Source organism: Corvus kubaryi, unplaced genomic scaffold, assembly GCF_017639235.1.
Source record: "Corvus kubaryi isolate FWS band 111438036 unplaced genomic scaffold, C.kubaryi_AGA036_p1.0 74, whole genome shotgun sequence".
NCBI classification, from domain to species: domain Eukaryota; kingdom Metazoa; phylum Chordata; class Aves; order Passeriformes; family Corvidae; genus Corvus; species Corvus kubaryi.
In genome coordinates this window covers 1,193,518-1,219,046 of record NW_024582061.1, presented here as the reverse complement: position 1 = coordinate 1,219,046, position 25,529 = coordinate 1,193,518, and the positions used below count along the sequence as shown (strand labels likewise).

General features: G+C 38.9%; 1 protein-coding gene across 4 annotated transcripts in view; it reads right to left on the bottom strand.

The window, feature by feature from the left end:
• Positions 1 to 3,195: 3,195 nt before the first annotated feature.
• The window catches only part of ATXN10 (ataxin 10), a 96,890-nt gene continuing 74,556 nt past the window's right edge, over positions 3,196 to 25,529 (bottom strand). For 3 of the 4 annotated variants that reach the window (XM_042050688.1, XM_042050690.1, XM_042050689.1), the window contains 2 exons: positions 20,767 to 20,830; positions 3,196 to 3,954 (listed from right to left, as the gene is read on the bottom strand). In XM_042050688.1, coding sequence (XP_041906622.1) covers positions 3,767 to 3,954; positions 20,767 to 20,830 — 252 coding nt within the window. In that variant the 3' untranslated portion in view covers positions 3,196 to 3,766. Of the gene's footprint in view, positions 3,955 to 20,766; positions 20,831 to 25,529 lie in introns of those variants that run through there. The other variant, XM_042050691.1, reaches the window with a different exon arrangement.

The window sequence follows — 25,529 nt, the reverse complement described above, 5'->3', positions numbered from 1 at the left end:
CCCCCGCCCCCGGAATGGTTATGCCTTGGCCAAGCTGCAAGAGACTGGAACTGGCTCTCGACATGGAAAGGCTTGTTGGCAGAGCGGGGGCAGCTCGTCAGGACCCTGGACAGCACCGCAGGGAGCCGGCGGTGCACACTGCCAGGACAGGATTTTAAGAAGGAAGTAGAAAGTCCAGGGAATCATAGAATCACATAATGGTTTGCGTTGGAAAGAACCTTAAAGATCACCCAGTTCCAAGCCCCCTCTGCCACAGGCAGGGACACCTTCCACTATCCCAGGTTGCTCTGAGCCCTGTCCAACCTGGCCTTGGACACTTCCAGGGATGGGGCAGCCACAGCTTCTCTGGGCACCCTGTGCCAGGGCCTCACCACCCTCACAGGGAAAATTTCTTCCTAAAATGCATTCTTCTGCATTGCTTCATAAATTCCCCCCATTTAATACAAAGAAGTCTACGCTAAGAAGACAGGGATTTCTAAGTCAATACAACCCAACAGCACTGCTCAGGCTTGGTACAAAAACTGAGGGTAATTTTGGGTAGAGCCTCACATTTTTAGTACTTTCTCATTTGCAAATGAAGTGGACTTTTCTTTGAGTCTCGCTACACAAACACTCGCACCAACCTCAAAATATAAAATTGACTGTTAAATAAAGGTTGTGACAATGGCATAAACTGCCTGGGGTTTTTTTGGTTGGTTTGGGGTTTTTTTTGGTTGTATTTAAAAACATATTTTACAAGCACTTTTGGGCAAAAATAAATTATTAGAAGCATATTCAGAGCTTTGCAAACATTTCAGGTTATTTCTCACAATTTGCCATAAAGCTCTCCCAGAATCTCTCCAGTTACGATGAAAAACCAGCTCCCTAATCTCTTTTAATAACAAATGGACCTTAAAAAAAAGAAAAAAAAAGATCTGATCACTATTGTTTGAAAGCACTCGAAAGCAATAAGATGGTCACAAGACTTGATCTGCCTGTTCTACCCCTTTACAAACTCACTAAAGCTTGCTTTTTATGACTGATTGCTGTGCTGTATTAATCCCCAAGCATATAAAACGAGTCTATTGGAGACTGGGACTCCACTGGGGGAGGACAGGGAAGCTGTTGTCTTCTGAGAATTAATCCATCCTGGAAAATCAAAAGCCAGCCACTCACAATACAGTAATCAGCATGTTCTCCACTATGAAAGCCCTACGTTTCCCTTTTAGAAAACACAGCTATTACTCCATTATGTACTGAAACACACAAAACTCTTTTAATTTTTTTGTGTTTGTTATTATTTGGCTTGTATTTATGGGTATGTGCATATTCCATTGGTGGGTATACAACCATCAAGTTAAAAAAACCCCACCCTGTCTATTCCCCATTGCTTAAAAAGAAAAAGGGACTCCCACTGCTTTTTCCACAACCAAAGTTCTCTCTGGATTTGCTTTGTGAACAGGATTTTAACTCTTTATTACCCTAAATAAAAGGAAATTCTTTGCATTTTTTTGCCTTACACAGAAAGCACAGAAAGTTCATTTTTTGTTCAGAATAATTTTTTTCTCACTTTGTTAATTATCTGACATGAGTTTCCTAAGTAGTGGCACTAAAATAAAAATGTTTGAATTTTTCTAATTACCAAATTAAGAACAACTTCACTTTATTGCAGATGGTGTTATACTTGATGATCCTTTGTTAGCAAAAGTTTAATTCTTTCCTTTTAAAGTTGAATGGTGCAGCCTTCCAAATAACCCTTTTTGTTTTTCTTTTTTGTAAGAGTAGAATTCTTTCTTTTTTTCCATTTAGGTGCTAGAAGTATGAATCTTCCATTGTGTTGTGGAGATAAAGATCAAAACCCCCTACAAACCCAGCTGTAAATCTCATGTGACAGTAATGAAAACACTAAATGAATTCTGGCCTAAACACAATAATTAAGGCTTAAGGAAATCATTGAGAAACCATGTGCTCAAGAACCACAATCACATTTCCATTCAGCCAGCAAAAGGCACCTACCTGTATATGACAGCACTTCAACACCATTTTTAATACCCAACAAAATCTTCCTGTCATGTTATTTTTTAAAAAGCAAACAAAACAATTTGCTTATATTCACAATTACTCTTTGCTAAAGCAAAGAACACTTTTCTCCCCTATCTATCTTTCAAGTAAAAAGTTACTAAAAGCAACAAGAGTTAGAGTCTTTGTTCCTATTATCCCTTTTAGACATCATTTACATAATAAACAGCTGAAGACAGCAGTTTTTTGTCCTTGCCTTTAAAACCGATAGGTGTCTAAAATCCCACCAGGTCAATTCCATAGTCCCACCAGGCTGGCATGGCAGACATCAAGATCTTTCTGTTAACTTGAAATTAACTTAGCAGTCCAGCTCTACTCACCAGCAGTTTTAAGCAGTACTATGTGTTTCTCAGAGTTCAAAGCAATGTGTACTTTTTCCCATTTTTAAATCAAAAGCTCAATTGAAGGAGCAAAACCTTATGCACATGGATGAAGGTCTGTTACACGTAATGTGGAGTTTAAGGACATAAACTTGCCTTTCTATTTAAGAACAGGATTAAATGTCAACAAGAACATGAACACGGTAATTTTTCTGAGACCTCTGAGTTAGACATGACTGAAGATAATCTGACAACAGTAACCATACACAAGTGCCAGCAATATTAAACTGTAATTCCTGTTTTGCTTGTGCAGGGAGGATTACATTTTTTGGCTTCCAGGGCAAAGCTATGGCACACACAGAGTTAACTGTGCCCTCCTCCCCCTGCCCCCCAGCTTCACCCCCCTTCTCCCCCATCTCATTCATGCCACATTCCACAGTGGCAGGGTCCAACAACAATATAGGAGGGTACCCAAAATGAAGAGGCAGGGCCTTCCATTATTCTGCCTCTCTTGAATTAATTAACTGGAAATGAGTTTTGTCAATGTTTTGGAAAGGCAGAGGGGTGAAAAGAAACTGCTAGAATTAATCACAGTGAGAAACTACCTCTTCAGCAGTCTGCCAAAGTTCAGAAAACCCCTGAGAAGTGCAAAATAAAAGGAAAGTGGGCTGACTTACCCTCCAAAGGAACAAATAAAATTCAAACAAACACCCAAGTCTCCAAAACAGAGACATGCCCCAGTGCAAAGGAATGCAGCATCTGTTGCCACAACAGCTTCAGCTTTGGTTTTAATATACTTGTCATGAAGACTGAAAGGTATGAAGGTAGAAAAGACAGTTTACTAATAATTTAAATAGACAAAAGACACGTTGTGTTTAATTCACTAAATATTTAAGTACATCCAACATTCCCTTGATCCTTATATAAATAGAGGTATTTAGGTCCCATGATTGAAAATGAGTAACTTTGCTTGTTTAGCCCTGACTCTGCACAGATCTTTTATATGGAGAAGGCAGCCTGCAAAGGAGCTCTTTCTTTGTAGAGTTTTTTAATGATAGTTATCTCCAGGTTCAGCAAAGGAAATTATAACAAGTCGATACTGCATGTATGACATTCTTCTACTGATGAAAAAAGAAGTAATGAAATTCCAACCAACTGACAAGAAGGACCTTTTTTCACAAGCTGATTTACCCAGGTATACAGAAAACACACAGGTGTCCTTTTGTTTACAGCAAAGGAAGGCAGAAGCATCATCTGGCAGTTTTTCTGAAACGAACACATTTCCAACAGACTGGCACTAAAACTGAAAGAATTGATTGCTGAGCAAGGGAAAATATTTTATAAGAGAAATACCCTTTTATTGATTTGACTATTGTTAATATTTTTGCTCAGGAGGGCTTTTTCCTGACTGACCGCAGGATTAACTTGTCATCTCGTTGCTGTATCTCCAAGCCCATCCTCTCGAGGGCAGAGCTGTCTGCCAGCCCCTTCTGCTCCATATGCGCAATCAGCGCCTGGTTCTGTTCGTTCTGTTCAGTGAGATTCCGGATTGCATAAACTGCCCACTGGCTCACAACTGTTGGGCAGAGTTAAGGATCATTTATTTATTTAAAGATGAAGCATTGTTTATTTTGATTTATTACTGCATTCACCTCCCCCAGCCCTCCCCCAATCCCTTAAACCCAGAAAACTAGCAGAAATCAAGGGTTTGAAAAATTTACAAGTGCTGACACTGAACCTACAAATACTTGCATATGAAGCAATTTAATTTTAAAAGAGGTATGTCCTTAAACTTCAGGCTAATTTACTAGGGTTTATATTGAGTTAAAAAAACCCCAAGCAAACAAAAAACTCCAACCAAATGAACTGCAGGAATTAAAAAGACATACTGTTTTAAACCAAAATTACAGTCAATTGAAATGTTCCAGTGATCTTCCCGGTAAGTTTAAATAAAAAATAAGTCAGTTGTTTATGATCTGAACACTTCAACACTACACTTCCAAGCACTGGCAAACAAAATAAGTTGTACATCATGTACAGGAAAGATGACTATTATTTTCACTGCAAAAATTGAAGAGATGTAGAAAAAGACAACTTATCCAGGTTAACATCTGAAAATAGCACAAATAATGTCAGAGACACTTAAAATTCTTTGACTTCTAATATAACCTAAACTCAGTCCTTCATGCCTGGGTGCTTCTACACACTTGCCAGGAGACCAGACACTACCATCACTGGCAGGGAGCTCCCGCTGATGTTTAAACAGGCACAAGCTGCAACTCATTCACCTTCCAAGGTGGTCCCTCGAGGCCAGGATTGAGGCACATGTCAGGGCTGTAGACAAAGGATTTAAATTCCCAGGATTATCAGCCAGGCATCTTCCAAGCGAACTACAGTGTTCATTTTATGAAGTGTCAGAGATGCTGGTCCCAATTCTGCAGCTGAAAAGTTGTTATGATATAATCTTTCCCAAGTTACCCATATGGGAGCCAAGCCTTTCTGAATCACGAGTGGTTTGCCTGCAGGGCACCAATTATTTACTACATGTAGCTTCACATCCAGTAGAAGAAGATGCATAATTTACTCATCTCCTTGACGTCTTTTGGGTTGGGGAGCATCTAAGCACAGAGATAAATGTTCTTATGGGCATTTGCCAGGGGGTGACAGGAGGGGAAAACTCAGCTGGGGAAAATGGGAACTTCAGACAAAACAACAGAAGAGAGGTACTGGACTTGAACAATCTTACACACCCTTAACAGACAGGGAAGGGTTTAGATGAAGAGTAGCTTGGACACAAATGGAAGGGAACAGCCCCGCATTGGCATGTGTCAGTGAAACAGCCTTTTAGTAGCAGTTTATAATTACTTTCACATTTGAGAAGTCCAGAATTGAAAATAAAAAATAATAAAGCATTAACTACTATGGAGTTATTTTTTTCCTGATAGACCTCTTTAGACTTTGTCAGGAAGCATGCTGCACATCTTCATTCAAAAAATTTCCAGTGTGAGGTAATGATAAAGGAGAGATGTTAAGACCAAAATGAATTATGCATCACATCAAAGCCTTAACAGGTGAACACAACAGAGAATATCAATATATTCTCTTCTATCAGTGCATCACTACTAGAATTAAGTGAAAAGACAAGTACCAAGCTATATTTAAATTACATAAACTTGGTATTTGCACTGAAGATTACATTTGAGTATATAAAACAACAGTAAGATGCCAAAGAAATAAAATCATGTATGTGCAGACTCTCAGTCATTAGCACCAATGGTGAGAATAGATTTCAGAGCAGCAAGCATGCAAGTTGATGAATGCAGATAAACCAAGGCTAACACACAGCAGGTCTTTTCCAGGTCTGATTTAGGGCATGTAACGAGTGCCAAAAAGTAACATGAAGTTCTCCCAGTGGAGAGAAACATGCTACCACCCTCCCTGGCTTGGCTCCCAGGATGAGGAGCAGATTTTTCTTGTGTTCCTAAAATACGGCTTCTGCATAAAATACAGCACTTACGTCAACACATATTTACTATAATGGTAACAGCAATTTTCAGAGAGTGACACTTCTCAATCTCACAAAGTGCCACACAGACAAAAAAAGTACTCGCAAAACTTTTGTGTGTATTAGCCTTGGGAATGATCCTGCTACTATCGTCTTTATGTCCTTCAACACAAACCCACCACTAAGCTCTATGGAAAATGCTCTTTTCCTATTGCCAGATCCATTCATGCTTACATAATATCTAAGACATCTCCATTATCTTATGAACTCTATCACCATTATGGCATTTATCATTACTGACTACTGTAGCTGAAGCTGCAAAATGGTTTCAATAACATTTTCACTCCTTCAGAAACCCCTTTCTGTGTGTAGGTTTTCCATTGTGACCACAACCATGAATATTCATGATCCCCTTGTTCGCACGCTGGGGGAGGATGAGGCCTTTGGACAGCTTGGAGCAGACCCTGGCAGACTTGAGTGTCTATGGAGATTAAAGCCAGTCCCCAGCTAATACTCACATTACCCTCTTGCACCTCTCCAAAGACAGAGACACAGAGAGAAAATTAAACATATTCGAGAATCTCTAATCCTACCTACACTTTAAGCACTTTATTGTATGCACAGCTTTAGAAAGAGAGCTTCTGAGGTTGCCATAGTTACTACAAATACGAGCGTGAGCCTGTTTGTTGTGAAGCTGCACTGAAGAGAAGCAACACAGCAACCACAGTAGATTTGACTGCACAGACTTGTCAAGATTTTCCCAAATGGGTGTATTACACTCTCAGGTAAGTTAATATTATAGCCAAGTGAAGATTATGATATTCTGTCACAGGGAAGAGGGCATACAAAAGGAAGAAAACAATTCATTTTATTTTGCAGAAGCCTCATCACTAGACTATCTGTGTTTAGGGACTGAAAACAAACATTTCTGTGCATTTATAGCAACGCTTTTCCAAAATCCTTCAGTACTGTGTATTAGCATTTCTATGCTATTTTGACATATACAAATAACAAAACTGAATCAACTTGCCCTGTCTTCCATGCTTAAGTAACATATTCATTCCAGAATTTAAAATTTAAAATCATCCTTTGGGTCATAACTTCAATGCTCAGTGAGAGGGGAACACAAAGAGAAAGGAAGAAAGGTGGAGAAAACTGTCCCTTCAGGATGAAAAATGTTACAATCTGGAAGCCATGAAAATCAGTGCCACTAAATCCTGCATAAGTTTTGCCACTGACTGCAAAGGGAACTTTTCACAATTCTCCCGGTTCTTTTCACTTGGATTCTGCTACAAGAGGTTGCTGGAGTCAATGCAAGAGGACAGTGACTGGTTTGTAAGTTTAATGGGGTGTGAAAATACAACAGTGTCCTGCCAGGAACCGCTAACCAATACTGCTGGAGAGGACCAATACAGACCATTTCTCAGGGAGAGCATTCCACCTTCTCATTCTTAGTTCAATTGGATCTAAACATTATTGACAAGCCCACTGTGGCCACGAGGACCCCTATGAATTGTTCTATAAAGCAATTTGGATTCTATGGATGATGGAAACAGAAAAAATTATTAACGAGGTTGGTACCTGATGAGGTAGATAAAAGGCAATGCACAAGTAATCTTGGAAGTCTGTTGTATGTTGCTTGAGAAAGGCAAGTTTTAGAAGTTAATTATTATTATTAACTAATACACAATACTGAAGGGATGACAAGGAGAATGAAATACGTACATCTGTTTTCCTAAGTCCCCTTCATGGTTATTAATACTGAAGGATCTCTAAATATAACATTCTTGGTGGAGAGTTTGATTTATTACATGGTGTACGGACTTCTTTTTTTTAAATTAATATGTTTCCTGCACTACAGTCAGTTTTCCATAGCTAAATTATTACTTAGGGACTTTCTTCCTTAGGAGTAATTAGGTCTCATGCGAAAAAGAGGGTCTTCTTTGCCCAATCCAATTACCTCATTTAAATCAAATTTTTTATTATTTAAATAGCAACTACATTTTAATCAAATACAAGAAGAGATACAAAACCTTACTAAGAAAGCCAGCACTCACAGGTTGGAACCCTCGTCAAATGGGCTATGTAATCTATTGCTTAAAGCCACCCAACTTTTCTAAGAGCTATTCTGGAACAGGTCTGTAGGACTAAAAAACAGAGGTAATGAAAATACAATTTTTGTATTGTACAATAATTATATTTCTTTTTGGCCTTCAAGAAGTAATCCAATTATCATTAAAACTTCTGCAGACTGGAATGAAATACTGAAGCATCACTTAGAGTCACTTCCACTTGCAGACCTGACAGGACCACACAGAAAAGATATAAACCAGTCTTTCAGTCCTTTCAAGCACTTTTGTTTCACAGCACCTTGAAGATAATTCCTCTCACCACTAAAAGAGGTCTCTAGACCACTACCAGAGCTGTTCATCACAGCTCAGAGCTGTGATGGAGCACACGTAGCAAGACAGTAAGGATTTTGGCCCCTCACCATCAGCCAAATTGCTTACAAAGCTCTACAAGTTTCTTTCTGTCTCGGGTTTTAGTAGTTTAATTAAGTTCTAGAAGCTGTATAAGATCAAAGCAATTCCTTACAACTCCTCTACATCTTTATGTGACTTCTACTTGTGATTAAGACATTACCAAAAAAGTAATTAACAGAAAATGTAAGGCATTAAAGGTTTTATGTTAATTTATTTACTTATTTTCAAGAAGCTAATTTATATTTTTAGAATTAATGCTTTGGACTATATTTATACTTGGCATTGAATTACCAGCATCAGAAAACATCAGGAATTCATCCTACACAAATTAAAATATTTTGCCTAGAAGGTAGGAAAAAAAGTCTAGAATACTCCAGTTGCGTGTATTTTCATTTATTGCACAGCTGTTCTTGTCACCTGTGATTGCAGTCACCACATTCTGGGTTTAAAAGCTAGAAATGGGAAGTACTCTATAAACTGGGAATGTCCCTTCTTCCCTCCCTGCTTGACTTTGCTCTTGCAGAGCTGACATAGCACAACCCATCTAGTCTAGAAGCCTCCAAAATACAGAGACACCACTGGATGGTGGCAGAGGCATTTATCCCTGATGACACTTTTTAGGGATAAGATTTGTAACACTGGGGAAGTGAAAGCAGATGTTCCTGCTACAGGCAACTCTCACCTGGTCAAAGGGATCGGTCAGAGGGATGGACCAGCCAGTACAAAACAAGGTTCCGTCTCCACCACAGCGTGGCAGCAAAGCTTCACTGGACAGCACGCCTGGCATGAGGAGCTTGCAGCCAGCCCTTCCCACTCCTCACCTGCAGCCCTCCCCAAAGGAAGCTGCTTCAACAAAATATTCCAGTGAAGACAGAAAGCCTATCCCCAAAAACCTGAACTGGGGTTTGCAGCTCAAATCCCACCCTGCAGAACGTAGCTTTGACAGAGATTTTAAATTACACCATCTCAGAACAGACAAATGGACAAAACCATTTGGTTTAAAGTCACCAAAACAGTTTCAATACTAGGGCAACATTCTCTGTTAATTCACAGCCTACAGAAAACAGGAAACATCCATAGCACAAAATAACTCTACATTAAATACCTTTTCCAGTTCCGAAGCCCTCACTAACCTCCCACGCCAGTAGTGTTCCTCTTGCAGACAAACACCACCTTTCTGGCTACTTTCACTTATCTCACTCTCTGAGCCGTCTACCCATGATCTGCAATGATGAATCCATTTCTTAAAGTGTGCCTTGTGTGTCACAGGCTTCCTTAAAATGGGACTTAAACCTTCTGTATAACCAGCACACAGGCATGGTAAACCTCATATATGACTTTCAGTGACAATTCATCCATTTCAGTATCTATGGCCAACAAATACACTTTGAAGACCAGAATGGGACTATTAAACCTCTTTTGCCCAACACTTCTGCACAAACACAGATGACCAAAGGTCAGCTCCTCCTGAAATTAAGCCTGTCAATTCTGTTTCATGCACAAGATGCTTTAATGCCTTTTCTCTGAAAGACTTTCAGTGCTGAACTGGAAGATTTCACTGTGTCCCCAGATAAACTGTCCTAGTGGTAAATATCTCGCTCATTACAGCCTGTGATTTATTTCTGGCTTAGATTTGTTTAGAATTGTTTCCAAACTCAGCTTTTCAGCATAGATTAAAAAAAGGAAATAATTCCCAGATCATAACCAGCATATGGTAAAGCATTTTTTGCATGAACTAAAGAAAGAAACCAAGGGAGATATTCCAAGGTTTGCATAATTTTTGTGTCTCTTCCCCCAATTTCTGTTTTTCAGCATCCTTTTTGAAGGACAGGCACCAGAACTAGGTAACAAAATCAGCCAAAATTTGCTATCTGGCCGATTACAGGTACAGCACAGTTTCCTGGCCCTTTGGTTGTGAGTAGTTCAGAAAGAGTGAAAAACAACAGCTCACAATATCCAGTTGCTGTATATCTAATACATAATTATGAATATGTATGTATATGTAATATCTACTATGCTCCCACAAGCAGAGTCCAAGCTTTCCAGCCTTTCACATTTTCACACCTTTTCAGTACAGTCCAATGCTGACAGCCAGGGCAGATCATGAGGCTCATTCGAGTTCCAAGGCTTGACCGTTTTTAACTACATCCTCACATCAGTGATGTGCAGCTAAATGGCACCCTATGTTCATTAAATGGGGTTTACTACTTCAGAAATTAGTCATTTACTGGGACATTTCTTACCTAGAGTCATATGGGAATTTTTCTCCCTAGATCACTGGTATTTCTGGGTTAACAGTTCTGAGCAGTATTATGCACCCAGATTGCTATTAGCCTTTAATGCCTGCCAACTAAACATTTAATCTATATTCTGTGTGCTGCCTTTCATGTTCTGCGGGACTTAAAGCCCAGTGCCAGAACATCTTAGCATACTATGAACTTAAACACAAAATTTGGGTCTAGCACTCCAGAGCTACAAAAGCCATAGGACATGTTTAGCTCTGTCAGGCTATCTTTATTATAATGTCTCCTATGCCAAAGCTTACAGAACTTTCAAAAAAAGTTAAGCCATAACCTCCAGCTTGTTTTCCTTTTCCCTATGCTCAGACTTGTAATACCAGCTTACAACCAAGTATATGACACATTCGTTTTTTGCTGTTAGGCTGCCAATTTTTTGTAAATTATGACTTACATTTTTAATAGAAACCCATAATTTATGAGCAACTACAATCATCTGATTTTAAAACAGAAAGAATCACACTCTTGATCGATCTTAAGCTAGTACTTCAGTTAGAATATTCAGTTCTTTCAGTCCCTTCTTTTACAATAATTCCATATTAAAAGTTCATAACAACTAAATCTGTTAGCTATCTGTAAGAGGTACCAGAGTCAGCAGGCTGGTATGTTAAAATTAAAAAGCTTCAACTGCTGTTACCTTACTGTTAAAAAATTCTCTTCCCAAGTACAAAAAAAAATTGCAAAATTCCATTAAGTTGAAACTCATGTATCAAATTACTATTCAAACCTACCACAAACATTGAGATGTGAAGCAATGAAGCACAGGAGGATGGTAACTGTGTTTACAAACTGATTATACATCAGGGAGGCTGTAGTCCTTTTAAATTTCCTGGGACACAGAAATAAAAAGGCTCCACCTTTGCACAGACATTTACTCATGTGCATTTATATGCATACATATAGAAATAAACAGCTTTTCTAAAAAGCTTTAAAATGGCGATTACAGGAGTCAAAACTTTCAGAAATTTGGCACTACACTTCAAAACCCAATCTAATTCATGCCTGAGATGTGGTCAAGCTAGTTATAATTCACCACTCTAAGGCAGATGATGAGTTGAGCTGACACAATTTGGACTGAAGCTCTTTCTCTGTTTAGAAATGTGAGCGATTCATCCATTTATACAGATCCAACAAGGATTTGCATGTCACCTTATCTTTCAGCACAGTACATGTGTATTTTATTGATTCAGGGTCTCTGAGTAACTTATATGGCATAACTTCCCCCCTGCTGCTTATGGTAATTTCTAATATCACTTTATGACAAATAATCAAAACAATGAAGGTAAATGAAACTCCAGTTCCATGGTCACAGACACCAAATGATGCCCAGTGTGCATCCAAAAATAACAGCCATTAAATAAAAGGGTGTTTTGAAAGATGCAACTTTTTATAACCAACTATTTGTTTAGCAAAATAGCCATTAGCCACAATTCTGTCTACAATTTTAGGGAATGGCTGCATCTCCTTGAGGAAATCTCCACACTCCAGAAGAAAGGAACAAATCCACAAGGCCAGTGGAAAGGACTGCAAATATATTCCGATTGAGGAAGGAAAGGTTAGGTTTTGAAAAACATTTTCAAATTGAAAGAAAAAAGATCTGAAGAAGTGAGGGCAAACAATTTAAGGCTCAGGAAGGAGCTACACAGGAGAACACGTTTGCCAGCTGAAGATAAAACTGTTTTAATTACAGTGATCAAAAATGGGACAACAGAAAAATGTCAGAATAAAGATATTATTCAAAGCATTGGTCAGATGACATCCAAATATTCTTTGGAGGCATGCACGAATAAAAATGTCAAGAAGACAGACTGAAATATGATAAGGTGGTTATAGTAGGCATTCCATTCTCAACAATATTTCTGAACCACTCCTAGCTTTACTTAAAAAAACCAAAAATCTTTGGCTCTCACATTTCTAGTGCTCTGTCTCAGCCCAGAGGGGAATTTTTCAAAAGTAAGTCTACAGAGAAATCAAGGAAGCTGTTTGAGCTTGTCTTGGGGTGACTTTATGATGTGCATCCCATATCACTGCCCCATGCCCAGAAATTTATTCTGTGTCTTTCTGTGCCTTTAAACTGAGCCTGAGAGGGGGGAGAGAAAAAAACTGAGCAAACTCTTCAAAGCAGTTTACAGTTTGTTTTCAAGGACACAGATAAAACTCTCTCTGCATTCTGCTGCGGCGAGCAGAGCAAGAGCAGAGGGAAGCACCCTGCTTGCTTGCTTTCCAGCCAGCTTTCAGCTTTCTTTTTCTCTGGAGGGAGATGGAGAGTTGAACTTTTGTTTTCCTGGGACTTCGTTTTTTTTCCCTTCTTATTTTTTGGACTGTTTCAACATCAGAACACATCGGGACTTTTTCCACCGAGGTGGAGGCCCTGGAGGAGGGGGCCCCACCCTGTCCCAGCTCCGAGGAGGAGGAGAGAGGTTTCCTATGGAAGGACTCTGAAATTTTCCCAGGTTTCTCTCAGCAGAGCGAGATGTTTTATCATTTAACATCATTATCCTTTTCCTGTGTGTTTGTTAAATAAATAGTTTTTATGTCTTTCACCTTCCTTCGAGGAAAATTTTTTTTTTCCCCGAACCTGGTGGGGGAGGGGTGGTTGTAACCTGCCTTCTCTCAGAGGATATATTTCCAAATTTGCCCAAACCAGCACAGAGCTATAAAAGCAGTGAAATATTATATATATATATATATATTTTTTTTTTTTTTTTAAGAGGGTGCTCCTGATAACTAAAGATCAGCCTTCTTTCAAGAATTCAAGCCTGTCATGGATTTAAATCCACCAAGAGGATTAGAGAAGAGGACAAATATGACAATATTTGGTTTAGGAATAGAGTTATTAACTTTAATTCCTCATTTTTACATGCATGAGTTGGTGCCTACAGAGATTACTTCTCAAAAAGGATTAGAAATATTAGAATGTAACATTTGAAAGAACCTTCTCGCATTCTGTATAGCTCTGTTACATTTCCTCCAGCTTTAAGAGGGACACTGTACATCACATATTTCTTAATGGTGATAGATGGGTAGAAATGAGATACTGAAGAATAGATTCATATTCACATCTCTGCAAATCTGCGTTAGTATTTTATAAACTCTCAAGGAAATAACTAACACCACCACCACTCCCTCCCAAACTCTAAATTTCAATATTTTTAAACTATTTTAAGTATTTTAATCATCCTGCAGGTGCTCTAAACAAAAGAATTCTAGGAATGATACAATCTACAACCTGAAATATATCATTAGAAATTTTAACTTTGTTAAATGATAAAACACAAAGTGTGATCTGTGGTCATTTCTGGAAGACAAAAAAAGGTTAAGCGCTTTAATTTCTCAGAGTATCTATTTCTGTACTGCACACTGCATTCTTTCTGTGGTCTCAAGTATTTTTCATATAAGGAGAACGTTGCATTTGACAGGAGAAAAGTTTTCCTGGGGAACAGTGTGGAAGACAGAATTAGTAGATGTAGAACATCTCACAAGAAAACTTCGTATTTTTTTTTCATTCTGTTTTTCATTCAAACATTTTCTGGCAATAAATACTTAAGAAGTGCAGTCTTTGTGTCAGAATTTAGACCTACCAAATATGCTTAATGTGGAACGTTTTTTCCTTGGTTCTCCACCTTTAACTGAGTTTTGCCCTGAAGAGTTTGCAGCATCCAGAAAAGATAAACAATGAGTTAACACATTGAAGTTGTGTTATCCGAACTCTTCGGATATGCAATGTTAAGTGAGATTTAAAGCAAGATTAGGTTACATGAGCACCTCCTGTGACCTTCCCAACAGGGAGAAGCATTTGGCTCCTCCCCCTTTGGAGCTTTATAATAATCCCATTCAGAACACTTTAGGCAAAACACTGAAAAATCTGCTTGGAGTGGAATCGAGATCTCTTTGGTCCATTAACACTGATGTAAGAAACGACTGGATAACTTGGCAATGCTTCTTTAAAGAGTGTAAAAAACACCCTTGATAGATAGTGACAGCAGTAGGCACTGGTAGGCAGGTGACCTTCCCAACTACAACCAAAAGTGGTGTTTGGAAATAGCTGTTTGGCTGAAGCCTCTAGTGAATCACTTCAGAAACTAGCCTACTAAAGCCCCACCCTGATACAACATTGAGGGATTCCCCTCTAAAGCCATACAGGCCCCTGGTATCCCTTAGTCGCTAACAAAGTACAGGTAAAAACAATTCACAGCAACTTGCAGAACAGGGCAGGATTTTGTCTGCTGAATCAGGTGAAAGAAATAAGCCCCTCTCAGACTGTTCTTGCTCAATGAATAACCGCAACTGTACCTGTTCCAGCTTCTCGTCTGACCAGTTCTTCTCTGTACCTTACAATTACACTCAGACAGAGTTCAGGTTTGTGCGTATGTCACAAAGCAGGAATCCTCCACTCTCTCCACTCTCTTTAAAGGCAATTCTCAGCATGTAGGAATTGAACTGGAGCATGGCAATACAGCGACTTCTCGCTTTCCTAGTTCCATCTATGGTGGAATCATAGAATAGAATCACAGACTGGTTTGGGTTGGAAGGGACCTTAAAGCTCATCTAATTCCAAACTAGTTCCAACTCTAGTTCCAAACTCATCTAGTTCCATGGGCAGGGATACCGTCCACTAGACCAGGCTGTTCCAAGCCTCGTACAACCTGGCCTTGAATACTTCCAGGGATGGGGCAGCCACGGTTTCTCTGGGCAACCTGTGCCAGTGAGAACAGGTAGAGCTGGCTTCCACTTAGCTGTGATTTTATTTTGCCTTTGGCTCTATGAATGAGGGGTTCAGACCAAGCGATTTATGTTCTTAACCTGTGCTGACAAGTCCCATTCTTCCACTGCTGACCTCAACCACTGCTTGTTAAAGTCACAGTGACACATTCAGTACTGGTTGATAGAAAGTAACATGACATCCAGGAATGACACAGAGCGACCACCAATAATACAAAATTGAGACCCTCTACCAAAGAATACACTCCCCCTTAGCCCAGGGGAGTGCATTCACCCAGCCTTCAAACTTACTTGTGCAGCAAAGCAAGTGTCAGTGTGAGGAGGAAAAGGGTAATTCCACAGAATCACAGCATGGCCTGGGTTGGGAAGGCCAAGTTCTGTCCAAGTGGGTAGAACTTGACTGGGCATGAGGAGATCATTACAGTTCTCATCAGTAGTGTAGGTCTTTCCCAGTGACCATATAATAATGTGATTTTATGTATGCTTATGAAAACACAGAATCAAATAGGTCACATCGAACTACTTAATGCACTGTCAGTGCCTGAAATGAGTTTTCCAAAAAAAAAGGCAACCATTGCTGAACTGACATTGTGCTGTATTTTCTTGGCAACACACATGGGATAGCCACGTGTATATGAAAATGCTCAGCTCTGTGATGGCTCACTCTAAAAAGTCAACTCACTCTGGTTTTGCTTTCTACTGGCTCCCATTCAGTGGTGAAGCTATTTTACAGCATGTGGCCTGTTTTAGGTTGCACTCTGTAACTTAGATAAAAATGTCTGTCAGCTCCCCCAAAAGTCCTTACTGGCATCTTGCAAAAACAAACTGCCATTGTTGTAGACCATAGCAACTTGATTTCCTCCAGCTTTAGCCAGTTTCATGAACCACAATTATACTTGCTGCTGCCATGAAGTCAAAAGTATTTTCAGTCTACCTCTCAGATGACTGAACATAACAGAAGCAGCTTTGGATAGAGTATCTGAAAATTAACTTACTCTTTCTACATTTTCATCCATTATTCAAACTAAAGGATCTGTGTATGGATATTCATATCAACCACAGTTTTCCTTTCACAAATGCTGAAAATTCTTACTCCTAAAACATAGCTTGCTAGGTGTTTACTCACATATGCATGTATATATGCACATGTATATATAAACATATATCCTCACAGCAGGGTATCTTTTCTTCATGTTCGACTGGTTTCTTGGCTAACACAAAAGTGTGTTAATTAACAGTTTAATATAAAATAGATAATTAGATAAGGTCATTCTGATTAAATCCAGACATTGACAAAATCAATTTATTGAGACACCTTCTGTAAGAATCTCAAAAGGGTAAGATTGGCAAGCAGCCTGAAAAAACAGGAATATTCCATCTTCGAAACTGCAGTTCACTTCTGACTTTCAAGTTTTACCACTAACAGCTATTACATTGCAGTACTCTAGATAGTATCTTTTTTTCCCCAAAATAGTAATAAATATTTCTATGGACAGCCACTGGAAAGCAAAAAAAGACACATCTGTGTGCACTACTCATGAGCACAAATATCAGGAAGCAGTGAAAAACCAGAGAGTTTAGTTAACGTAAACTGAAAAGTCTTCAATAATAAACAGGTCCGTTTATTTAAAGCCTCTCGTAAGCACCTTTTTTGAGTGATTGGGGTCAAAAGTATTTTGATCGGAATGGGCTGACCTCCCTCCTCATGTTTACCTTAAGGAAATGGAATCTGTGAAAGGGCAGAAATGAAGCTGGAAGGAGCAGGAAGAGCTTAGGATGAGGTAAAAGGCAAGAACAAAAGGAAGGGCTCTTGTCTGATGACAGAGCCAGTCAGAGATGACGAAGATGATGACTCAAGAGAGCAAAATAGAAGATATTTGAATTTAGAACACCTTTTCAACACGAGTAAGCTGAAAAGCAGGATTTGGAGTAAATTTTTTACTGGTATTACCCAGATAGGCATCTCCAACCCACTCTGCTATCCTTCAGTGGATTGAATACATTTGTTTTTAAGCACAGGTTACAAAGGTAAAGCACAATGTTCCCACTTTTCAGAAGCGGAACAAGAAACTGAATTTTCAAAACGAAAAGATTAGCTCATACAGGAATCTCTCCTTAATCTAAAGGCAAGTAACTCTGCTTGCATTTTGAAACATCCTGTTTTCCTTTGAAAGAAGAAGGACAGTTATGGACAGCCAATCCATGGAAGATTTAACGGGTATAGAAAAAGTGGTATTAAACCTTCTTTGAAGTTTAACTCTTAATGAATCTGCATCTCCCCAGACTCACTCTGTTTACGTTTTGTCCTGTGCTGAAAGCCTAATAGCCACAAGTGGAAAATCTGGCATCCTACAGCATCTCTCTGTTGAATTTACATGCAAAGTTGTAGTAACTGGAAAATTAAAATACCGATTCAAATAATGAGAGATGTACAGTAAATTGGTTTTTAACTGACCATAATCATTTTCATGCCTGTAACTAACGAGAGTGGTGGTTTGTTTGCTTTTACTCATGAAATATCCTGAGGGAAAAAAACCTCTTTGCTAGTATAAATTAGAAGTTACAAGTCTGAGATGCAATTTGACAAGATAACAGTTCTCCCAAACTGGGGACTGAAAGATGAATTTAAACAATTAATTAAATAATGCAAACATGTCAGTTGAATTTCGTAAGCCACAAACTCGCAGGTAGTTCTATGCACATTACAGAACTGTTCAGGATCTCAAAGGATGCAATTTTAAGGTAATGACAGGTTTATAAAGGAATTTATTTTAGGATAAGAGAAGACCCATTTCCTCTTTCAGTATGCTTCCATATGCTACAAATAAAAAGATTTATCAAAGAATTTTTTCCTCTCAAAGGTAATAAAGAGCTCCTTTAACATCTAACATGGCAGTCCAGCTTCTCCTGATAAATTGCACACTTCAGGGAAATTATTTTTTTTCCATCCAGAAAAAAATCCCATCGCTTTTACCACAAAAGTTACACTTTTTGGTGAGAAATTTTGTATGTGTAATTTGGAGGCAGAACTTTTCTAGTAAAATTGAGAAAACACAATGACGTCTTAACTGTAGGGCTCAGGTGACTCCAAAACAAAATGTGCATCTACCAAGACTTACTAAGAAATCTAAGAAGGATTTGAAAGGATTCTGGGTGAAACTTTTTCTGGTCAGTTTTGTCCAAGGAGAAATCCAAGTAACACAGCCTGAAACCACAAAAACAGGCACTAGGAATAAAAATGTAAAGTGAACTTTCTGGACATGACTTCTGAAGGAGCCGTGTCTGAAGAGCTATGCTGAGCTTTTTCTTGCAGCTTTCCACCCCACCTTGGCAAACTGCAGATGAGCCACTGTGGTCCCTTCCAGCCTTACCCATTCAGTGATTCTGGGATTTGTGCCAGGAAGGACTGGGGTGCACAGAGAGAGCAAAGAAACAGTCAAATCTCTTCAAATAAATATTATGCAATGGATTCAGGCTCCTACATACTACTAAGGACCTGCTTTGTGGTGTCCAGAAGTAGCAAAACATGCTGCAAAGCAGATGAAAGTAGAGGCGGATCTAAACTGCAAATGTCTCTTCTGCTTCCCTGTGTACAACCTGCTGGGAAGGCAGCAGATGAGGAATGTTAGAGGCAGGAAAGAAGCAGGGGAGTATTAACTTCATGTAGCACAAGAGCACGTGGAATAGCAAGGGGTCAAAACAATAAACAGCAATAGCCAGGAGCTGCACTCCAGAAGCTGATGCAGCAAACTTTGCCACAGCAGGCAAATCCTCCTTGTGCCCATGTGCTACTCACTTTTCCATATCCCCCAATAGTGTATGCTATGGATCACTGGTGAAAATTTCCATGAAAAGGTGTTATTATGGCTTTAAAAACCAAGTAAACAAAGTTTTATCCTCTAGTAAGAAGGTTATGGTACAGTCATAAAATGTCAGCCTGTATCAAAAGGTGCAAGAGGTTCTACTTTGCTCAAAGCACAGTAAAGAGTCTCATGGTATTTTATTTTCCTTTCATTCAGGATCATAAACTACAATTCTACCCTTTGAGCATCTCAAACGTTATCCTCTTTTACTACAGCTAAAATGAAGGATTAATCCTAGAAGTGGTTGCACAGCTGTGCTTTTCAGCAAAGGTGAGTCACTTGGGACCAAAACTCCTTACTAGGTTTTCTCAGGGCTGCTTTTCCATTTAGGGAAAGGTAACTTTCCCTGGCCATCCCACCACATCCAGCAGTGCCCTTTACCAGATGTGGACCATGGAAATACAATTCTGCCACTCAGTGCACTGTCAAGAGGCACTGCCAGGTCTCAAACTACAGGAATACTGAGGATGTAAAACTCACGGATATAAACCATCAAACTGAATAACTCAGAGGATACTTACCACCTCTTGCTCCTCCACCCAGCTTGTTAACATTGTGCTATCATCTACATTATTTCATCATTTTAAGATATATTTATATGTAGATGATGTTCTGCAGGACACAACTGAGAGAATATGAAACATTTTCACTACTCTTTTGTTTGTTTGTTGATACTTGTTTAAAAAAGTATGCTTTTTCTTACATAATAATTTGAAAACCTGTTTCATGTGTTCAGTATAAAAAACCTGACATGACTCTCTATAGGAAAGATATTTGATTTCCAGATGCACTTACCAGAAACTTACAAAGAGCTAATGATTACATTACAGAAAATCACAGCTCACTGAACACACTTGTATTACTTGTAGAGTTGGATAACTCTGCTTAAGAACTGCTTATCTTCAATATCAGATTATTTCCCTCTAATAGCAATTTATTTTTGGAAGTTTCTGCTCTTAAATTCCAGAAAAAGAAATTAATATGAAGCACAATGCTTCATTTAACATATATTTAATAATATTAAAATCTCCCCAACATTTCAGTAATTTCCATCACTGATTCTCTCAATTATACATATTTTCATAACAGCTTGCTAGCCTTGTCTCTGCTTAGAACAAGTTCCCCAATCTGATTTAATAAGCGTAGAGAATCTATGGGGTACCTATTTCAGTTTCCTGAACAGATTTCAGTGGAAGCAAAAGCTCTACAATCTGATACAATGACCAGAGTCTGAATTCAGATTTCAGTCACAGCTCTTTAAATAGGCACTTGCAAACCAGAAATAGTTATTATTTTAGGAAACAGAATATAACCTCAGTTAACTTACTTAGAATCCAGTTCATGGAAGCCTATTTCTGCCCTCACTCACTTCTGAACTATTTAAATATAACCAGGAAGCTCATGAGGTCAGTTACATTTAGATACCCAGTGAATGCAATGCTGGCATAAATCTGTGAAACCCCCACACCTTTTCTCATGAGTCATATTCAATAAACAGAATTCTTTTGTAAAGGATACAAGGATTGTTGTCATCAATGCTGCAACTGTCCAGAATCAAGGAGATGCCATCCAAGTCATACACCTAAATAAAAACAAAGTTTAATTTAACAGATGTCTCAACAATACTAACGTTTCATGCAAGAAATACGTAAAAATGTAACAAGGATGTTTGTTTCATCAAAAATATTAAACATGCTAACATGAACTGCAGAGTAAACCTGGTACTCATGTTTTCAGCATGAGTATCAGAAAACAGTAACACAAGCAGGCACTAATTTCACATCCTCCCTTCGTTTAGCAAGTGTTTGACTGAGGTATTTTCTGCTTCTGACACCGAGCCAGATAAGCTATGCTCACTGACAACTCATGCTTGCTTCCAGAAGGAAGAACCATGAAAAACTGGAGCAAAAAATAGGGAAAAAAAAGTTGAAAAATACACCTACACACACACACAAGTTTGCATGAGGCCACATCTCCTGTACCTTCAGCAGCAATGTGTTATTTGTATGTGCCCAGCACAAATTCTTTATATCAAGTAAGAGCCATTGATGTTTTTCCTTTGAGAAAATGTTCCTTGTGTTACTAGCAAATGAGCAGAGGTGAGATCTGGTGACTAGTTCCTTGTGCATACATATACATGGGAGTTCACAAATTGCACTACTACATTTGTGTGTATGTATGAGATAACAACACATAATCCTAACAGACTCATACACATACACTTTACCAAGTACTTGGGACAAACTGATCTTAACAATAAACATGGAGCATGATTATCTTATGGAAAGTATGTTCCATAAGAAATTTATGTAGACTCCTAAGGTACACTGTAACTTCATACATGCATATTTATAGCTTTACATGTCTCTTCCAACCTCAACCATTCAGTGATAGCCAAGCTATACTTTTCCACATCTTAAGTTCTTTAATTTCTTAGAATTTAATTTCAAACCAAGAACTGCCAGTCAAAGGAATTTAACCTAGTGCCAATTTAGGCTGTGGCTTGATGATGGCGTTCTCTCTTCCATCTTTTTTGCCCCAAACAAGATGCATTTTTAATTTATCGAGGAAAACAATAAATCCCAAAGTTTACACTGCAGGATCATCAGCTTTCTGAAACACAAGTTTTGTTATAAGAGAGGCATGTCGAGTAGGAGATTTAGATGTGAAATCCCAAACAAACTATGGATCAATAAAACTGAATTCAAGAGACAAAGATGAGCACATGCCTCTTACAAGCTCCTTTTCAGATAATCTTATTGCAGAGTCTCAAGATAGAACATGAGAAAGCAGCGGTGACAGACACACAGACAGGCAATGCTTACATGTAGGAGAAGCAAAGAGCACTGCTAGGTCTTAAAACCCACTTTCTGCATCTGTGCTAACACACCTAACTTTACCTACATGAAGTACCAGTTAGTAATACAAGTTTAAAAATACCCATTCTTTCCACGAAATGTTCGTATTTTCTCCAAGGCCATGCACCATGTATAGTATCATACTTCAAAGCTTGAACAAGCAGTGACCTTCAGGTAACATAGCACTTGCACATGCTTGGGAAATGCTGGTCCTTTGATGTTCAGGCTGTAGCCAAACTCTGATGTGCCTACAGTGCTACCTCTTATTTCCCACCAGTGAAATGCTGAACAGTAGAAATTAATCGGGATTAATTTCTGCTGTCAACAGAAACAAACCATGCAATAATCTGCTCCAGTTCGATTCAAGCAAGATGTCTGGTTAACAAAATAAGCATTTTGGGAAAGTTCAAGTTTAATTAAGATCCACTGACGCTTCAAAGAGCTACTGTGAGAATATGATGAGATTCTTTCAAAGTTATGTGGGAACAGCAGCAGCAAACACAGCCTTAGCGATACCTTCATGAAAAATCAAGTTGCTAACTACCATTGCCTTGCACCTCCCCCCTTGGAGGTTCTCGAACATTGTACAATTGAACTGCACATACAATTTGCATGAGTTGGGCACAGCTTTTGTCACCACAATGCCAGCTTTAGAATGTCACCTGTGACCTACTACACAAGGAAATGGAGCAAGAAGAAGAACCTTACAATGTACCTACCCAAGACAAATCTATATACTCCAAGTGACTTGTGAGATGAAGAGGTCGAATCCTGAGCAACCACTATTAGAAAAGCTCCAGTCCATGCCAGCTGTTCCTGAACCACCACTGGTCCACTGAAAAAGCATTTTATGGCAACCTACTATTTGTGCTCTGTAATGTGAGCAAGTTCAGCAACTGCTCTGCACATAGCAGAGCCACCTCTGCAACAAGAGTGCCACAGGCAGTCAGAGGGAAGAATCACTGTCCCACCCAGTGTCCTGCTTGCATTGCTGAGAGTTTCTCAAATCCTGTTGCTCTCGTCTCCGTCTCCCTGTAACCTCCCAAACCAGCACATTTTGCAAACATTGAGAAATCATCCTACATCTCAACCTCTTACACAGATCCATTGGAACTACACTGCCCAACAGAAAGTGCTTTGGGAACTTTTCCAACTAATTATTGGTCTCAAGAGTTTTTGCTTTGAAGAAAACAGTCTGTGAAATGCCCAGTGTAGAGCAAGGGAATAGAGCTTTTGCAGCAATCTTCTGCAGGGCTTGGGGAAGGAGTCAGTATTGCACAAAACCCAAATCTTACTTTAAATATGGTGTGAAAGTACCTTGTGAAGAGAACATTTGTGGCTGGTATGAAACTGGCTGTAATCCGTCTAGATTTTGGAAGAAATTATAGACAGAAACTAAAGAATAGGACAGTTGTGGTGTCTGTCTGGTGAACAGAACTGCTCACATTGGCCTGTTACAAAAGATCACTAAATCTATTCTCCATTTACATTACTGACAACATAGTTGGCCAAAACCAGGGAACTGCACCGGACTGTAACAAAGCCACAAGGTTATTTCATTATCAAGAACAGTGCTGTTCAGAATAATACTGTATTCTGAACTACACTGGAACAGAAAATGAAGCTGCCAGGTTACTTAAGACAATTTTAGAATGTAACAGTCCATCTCTGTGCTAATGATCTCTAGTGCTTCAGTCCTATCAGTAATGAGTATCTTGCCCTAATGTTATGATGTCAGTTTCTGAAATAGCTTTCTAAAAAAGCAGAAACATAGAATATCCAGCATTCCAAGGCAGGTATCCATCCCTGCCAGTTAAAAAGCTTACTTTCACAACACAGCTTTATATTGCTGTCCCATTTGTTTACTGCACTTGCTTTTGAAACATAATGAAGATGTGAATCATGCCAGTGAGAGAAATTTAAATGTATTACACTGAAGAGAAAATACCTTTCCCAGTGACAGTGACTGCTAGTATTTTCTCTTTCTCTGTACCTGAAATTTAAAAATCTATCTTAATTATTTAAATCAGGCTCTAAAAAGAAGCTCATGTGCTTCTTTTGGTGCTATACAAATATAAAACAAAGTTTATGGGAAGAACTAGCCCAGACTATATATGCCTAGTGCTTCCATGGCCAAGTCTTTAATTCAGATGATTTGGAACATGTCAGCCCTGAGGAAAAAGCTGTATTTTTTCTCTTCATAACCAATGAAAAAATATGAACAGAAGTTGACATCTTTCTGTTATCTTACAGAAATCACATTTATTGACCAGGATATAAACAAGGTCAGTAGCATAGTGAAGGATACGTGCCTGAACAGAACTGCTCCCGACAATCTCCCAGTACTTTCTTATGAAGTACACAGAAGTAATTACCATTAACATAATCACTCACAGCAGAGCCCAGGAAAAGTATAAATTAATTGAGACTACTTATTGAATCTTTCCTTCTAGCAGCAATGGAGCCAAGCTCAGGGGTAAGAAAGCAAATTCTCTGAGCATGACAGTGCTTGTTGCTGAATCTGCTTGCATCTAGAAAAATGCAACTACAATCTCCAGGTCCAGCAACTGTACAGACAAAAATAGAAAAAAAAAAAATACTCCAGCAAAAATAATCTCTTCAAAGAATCATAAACATTTTGGGCATTAGAAACATCACCTAATCAAGTAAGAGTACCATTATGCAGAAAAGAACATTCATACCTTTAGATAACAACAAGTGAACATAAACTACTCTTCCACCAGAATGTGACCAATTTTCAGCCTTCAATCAATGCAAAATGAGAAAGGTGTTTCTTTCTGTCACAGAAAAACTTATATTTCTTAGAAGTTGTGTTTGGCCAAACTACAGGTGAGCAAAAAGAATATTTTCTCTCAAACAGAAGTGGACTAGTAACAGTACGAGTAATCCATGCTGACACTTACTCTTCTTTTTACATGTTATTGATAAGCACACTGAAAAACAGAAAGACGAATTTCTAGGTTAAAAAGTGGTTGGGAGTGGGAAACATATTCTAGAAATGAGTCAAAAACCAGGAACAAGCAGGAACCACTTATAGGGAAAACCTCTAGAGACAACATTCATTACAGATCACCAGTTTCCTACCAGACAAAAAGTCTGTCTCCATTCATGTTTAGCTCCAGAGTATTAAATTTTAACTCCCCTTATGGAACTTAAAAGGTTTCTGGGAGCAATCAAACTGGCAAACTTCACATTTTTATGAACTTGGCTCCTTCCCTTGACTCTTTGTAATGCTTCCAGTTCTGTCACACAGCTCTAAGCACCCAAACCCACTCAAGTAGCAGTGCCTGGTGCCTAGGTAAGGCTGTGCTGGTTGGCTGCCAAACACCAGCCCTGGTCTGCACCACCATCAGGGCTTCAGCTGCCACTACCCAACTTCCCCTCTCTAGAGCACTTCTTTGG